Raw genomic sequence first — 4,544 nt, 5'->3', positions numbered from 1 at the left:
TGGGCAACGCGCTTTATTGCACGCGGGTTGGGATGGCGGGGCTCAGCCCGGAAGCACCGGGAAAGCGTCCCTCTGTTCCCACGGGGCGCCCCATAACAACCGCCCGGCCCCGCCCTGCCCCACCTCTCCAGCATCCACCTTAGAGCAGCTGGCCCTGCGGCCGGACCCGGGTTCAAATCTCAGTCCCGACTCTTCCTAGCGGTGAGACCTTGGGCGAGTCCTCTTACCTCTGCTGCCTAACCTTGTTTCTGTAAAACGGGGGTAATTTGACTATCTAGCTACGTGGTTGCCGCCAGTTCAGTAGTTCCCAATATTGGCAGTACATCAAGTGACAGACTCCCTGGCCTGCATCCAGAGCTGCTCAGCGTCACTGAGGTGGGACCTCACAAAGAAGACGTTCAAATTCCTGAGAAGCAGTGTCTGGCACACTACACGCAACACACAGCTTCTCAAACTAGGCTTACGGTCACTCTCAGGAAGAAATAACCACCTATATTTCCTTCCCCTAGGAAAAGAGCTGTCCAGGTCATACCTTGAAGCCCCCAGAAAGTAACCATGGAGGTAAAAACTGCAAACTCCTCCATGGCCAGGCCAGGGACTGGCACACAGCTAAGGTTTTCCAGGGCCACCAAGTGTCATAGCAAGCATCCCAGCTGGGGGGTTAAGAGGCTTGGGGCTCAGGTTCAGCTTTAACCCAAATTCGGTGTGTGACCTTAGACAGGTCTGGTGGGCTCTGAGGGCTGGGATAGGGTTCGGAAACGGTGGGCTCTTCAGGGTGGGGGCTGCTCAGAGAAGATGGGGTCCCTGAGTCCTCAGGGTGGGGGTCTTCATCCGATTCGGCATCCTCTCCCAGTCCAAGCCCTGCCAGCTTTTTGCTGGCCACCCACAGCCGGTGAGCTGCCCGGTCGTCTCTGGCAGCTGGAGGCACCTCCTCCACATGGCAGTTGGCAAAGTATCTTCCACTGAGGGGCTCAATGCCCTCCTGTAGAGCGCAGTACAGGGGCGTCTGGGCACCGCCTCCTGGTGTCCGGAGCACCAGCCAAGCCAGTGGGTGCAAAAGTGGGCGCAGCCATCCAGGAACATGACGCAGGAACAGATCTGAGTTCACAGGCCCTGGGAACAGGAGAAAGGAAGGAGTGGGGCGTACTGTGGGTGAGGGCCCAGGGTCAGAGCTGTGAGAAAAGGGCTAGAAGGGAGTGGGGAACAGACTCCAGTTCCAGGGAAACCAGGGTAGTATTTACTGGGCATTCAGGGCCCTTACTAGGTGACCTCACTCATTTCCAGCCTAACTTCTTGTACATCCCCAAATCCCAGATTTAGCTCATGCTGTGCCCCCTGTGAGGTACAGTTCTGTCTCCCATCTTCCTCTGTTTAACCAGCAAACATTTATTAACACCTATAGTAGACCAGCCACACTTTGGGGCACTAGAGATGTGGAGTGTGATAAAGGCTTGATAAAGATTAGTTGTGATTATTACTTTCACTGTTATAATTACTAGTTGTGATTATTACTGTCAGGATTGTAATTACTAATTAGCCACGGGCTATGACTATCTAGAATGCAGTATGGTAATACGCGTAGGGCAGATTTTGTTATCCAGTCACCTGCTCCCTAAAGGCAGGGGTAGGTCGTATTCACCAGTTACCTCATTCAGAGTAAAAGCCAAAATGCTTACAGGGGACCTGCAGACCCTAGATGGCCCAGCCCATCTCTGTACCACATTGCTTGCCACTTTCCCCTTCTCACTCTGTTCTAGCCACTCCAGGCTCCCTGGTCTTTCTCAAGCACATCAGGCACTTCTGTCTCAGGGCCATTGTACTTGCTGTTTGCTCTGTTCTTTACACTCTTCTCCCCAGAAAGCCACATGGCTCATTCTCTCATCTCCTTCGGGCCTCTAGTCAAATGTTACCTTTTCAGGTATGTCTTTCTTGGCTGCCATAGATAAAATAGCACCCCGCCATTTCATATTCCCCTTAACCTGTTTTATCTTTCTCCATCACAATCACCATCTGCCATTGTATATATTTATTAGTGGTTTCTCCTTCCCCTAAACTCTACAATGATAGAGTTTACTTTGTTCAGTTCACTGCTATATTCCCAGCACTGAGATTAATGCCTGGCACATAGTAGGTACTCAGTAACTGCTTCTTGAAAGAATAATCATTAGCTATTATCATCATATTATAGTCAGTTCAGTCATATAGATGGCTCCTTGGGGTGAGAACCTGGGCCTTATTCATGGCCATACCCTATCCCAGTGATGGCGAACCTATGACACGCGTGTCAGAGGTGACACACGAACTCATTTTTTTGGTTGATTTTTCTTTGTTAAATGGCATTTAAATATATAAAATAAATATCAAAAATATAAGTCTTTGTTTTACTATGGTTGCAAATATCAAAAAATTTCTATATGTGACACGGCACCAGAGTTAAGTTAGGGTTTTTCAAAATGCTGACACGCCGAGCTCAAAAGGTTCGCCACCACTGCCCTATCCAGTAGTCAGCATCCAACCTTGTGGTAGGAGAGCAAGAACCCAGACAAAAAAAGCCTGGTTTCAAGATCAGCAAAGAACAGGTCTCTCCTTGGAACATGTTTCCTTCCTGCTCTGAGATCCTGTAGCTCAATGAGAGGCTGGGGGAGCAAGGATGGGGCAGGGATGGGGAGAGGGAATCAAAGTAAAACAGCCGAAGAGGCAGGCCTCACCTGGGTGAGCTGCATAGCAGGTGACGCCAGTGCCCTCAAGCTGTGTGGCGAGCTCCCTGGCAAACAATACATTGGCCAGCTTACTGTCGGCATATGCTCGCAGCTCCTGCTGCCAGCCCACCACCGGGCGGTCCAGGCGTGTGAAGTCAAGGCGCCCTCGCCGGTGGGCAGCTGAGGCTACCACCACCACGCGGCTAGGGGCGCATGTCTTCAGCCGGGGCAGCAGCAGGTGTGTCAGCAGGAAGGGGCCGATGTGGTTTACTCGCAGCAGCAGGTTAAAGGGCTCACGGGTTTGTCCGCAGGAACTGATCCCTGGGGCAGGGACTAGGCGTGAGCAATGGCTCTGGAGTGATCCCCATAGGCCTCGGTGGCCCCATCTGTGAGACGGTGGCAGGGGACATCCTTCCCATATATCCACTGACCCCCAGAAATGCCTGGCTGGGAAGGGATGGCTGCTTTGCTGCCTCTCACCAGCATTGTGGATGAGGATGTCCAGCCGTGGCTCAGACCTCAGGAAGGCAGTAGCAAAGGCCCGCACTGAGGCCAGACTGGCCAAGTCCAAGGCCATGAAGATGACTTCATTGTTCCCACTCTCCTGTGGAGCGGCAAGGGCTGGGCTTGCTACCAGACACCTCTCTCCTCTCCCCTATCCCTAGACACCAAATTCTGAGAGTCTACCTCCTACTTTTACTAAGATCTACCCCTATGCATTAGAGTGATATGAATAAGTGTAGACTCTGGATGTAATTTTTTTTTTTTTTAATCCTCACCCAAGAGGGGAGGATATTTTTTTCCATTGATTTTTAGAGAGAGTGGAAGGGAGGGGTGAAGGAGAGAGAGAGAAACCTTGATGCAAGAGAGACACATCGATTCACTGCCTCCTGCTCACCCCCACCAGGATTGAACCTGCAACTGAGGCACATACCCTTGACCGGGAATCAAAACCACGGGCTGACGCTCTAACCACTGAGCAACTGGCCAGGGCAGGATGTAAATCTTGACTATGCTTTTTACTAAAGGGTGACCTTGGGCAAGATAATCTCTCTGTGTCTCAGTTCTCTCACTGTGAAATGGGAAGGATAATAGTGCCTATATCATAGAGTTGTGAGGATTAAATGAGTTAATATATGTAAAATACTTGGAATAGTCCCTGGCACACAGCACTATGTAGGTACTTGCTATTACTGTATTATTATTATTGTCCCCTCTACCTTACCCTAAAATCTACACTAGACTTCCTATTGGTCTCCTTTCAAACCTCTTGCCCCCTCCAGTCTAGGCATCACACTGCCACCAAAGGTTGGCTCCAAAAGGCTAATCTGACAGTCCAGTGCCTGCTGAGGGCCCTTTGTTGGATCTCTACTGCCCATCCTATAAAATCTGAGCCCCCCAATAAGGTCTATAAGGGCCTCCTACACCTGGCCCTGACCCCTTCATTTTGCTTCTTTCTTCCGTACTTCCCCATGCTCCAGCCTCATTCCCCGCGCTCCCCCAGTTTCTTAAATTAGACCCGTTTTCCTGCCTCAGGGCCTTTGCATATGCTGTTCCCTTCCCTACTGTTTTTCATTAATGTAACTTCTACTAGTCCTTAAACGTCTTCAAGCAGCAATTACTTCTGCAAGTCCACTCCCCAGCTTGGGTCTGTGCCCCTTCCTTCCCTGTGGGACTAGGCACCTGTGCACTCCCTCTTCTTCGGCACTTGAAGAACTGAGTCGACCTCTCCTCTCTGGACTGGATCCCCCGGGGCCGCTCTGCTCAGCCCACTGTCTCCCGAAGTCTCGGTCCTCTGTGCGCCGTCCCACCCACCCCGGCCTTCCCTCACCTGGCGGAGGTCAA

The 4,544-nt window shown here is 51.3% G+C and overlaps 2 protein-coding genes across 4 annotated transcripts in view; both read right to left on the bottom strand.

The window, feature by feature from the left end:
* Positions 1–601, bottom strand: part of FLOT2 (flotillin 2) — a 17,828-nt gene extending 17,227 nt beyond the window's left edge. The window contains exon 1 of one of the 3 annotated variants that reach the window (XM_014548237.1): positions 533–601. In XM_014548237.1, coding sequence (XP_014403723.1) covers positions 533–584 — 52 coding nt within the window. In that variant the 5' untranslated portion in view covers positions 585–601. The other 2 variants (XM_005876881.2, XM_005876882.2) reach the window with 2 other exon arrangements.
* Positions 1–4,538, bottom strand: DHRS13 (dehydrogenase/reductase (SDR family) member 13). The gene is made up of 4 exons (XM_005876923.2): positions 4,531–4,538; positions 3,180–3,303; positions 2,709–3,020; positions 1–1,113 (listed from the first exon to the last, which is right to left on the bottom strand). Exons 2-4 carry the CDS (start codon positions 3,274–3,276, stop codon positions 662–664), a joined length of 861 nt encoding a protein of 286 aa, XP_005876985.1. The 5' UTR covers positions 3,277–3,303; positions 4,531–4,538; the 3' UTR covers positions 1–661.
* Between the last annotated feature and the right edge of the window lie 6 nt (positions 4,539–4,544).

Source organism: Myotis brandtii, unplaced genomic scaffold, assembly GCF_000412655.1.
Source record: "Myotis brandtii unplaced genomic scaffold, ASM41265v1 scaffold50, whole genome shotgun sequence".
Lineage (NCBI taxonomy): Eukaryota > Metazoa > Chordata > Mammalia > Chiroptera > Vespertilionidae > Myotis > Myotis brandtii.
This window is presented reverse-complemented; position numbering and strand designations above follow the sequence as displayed.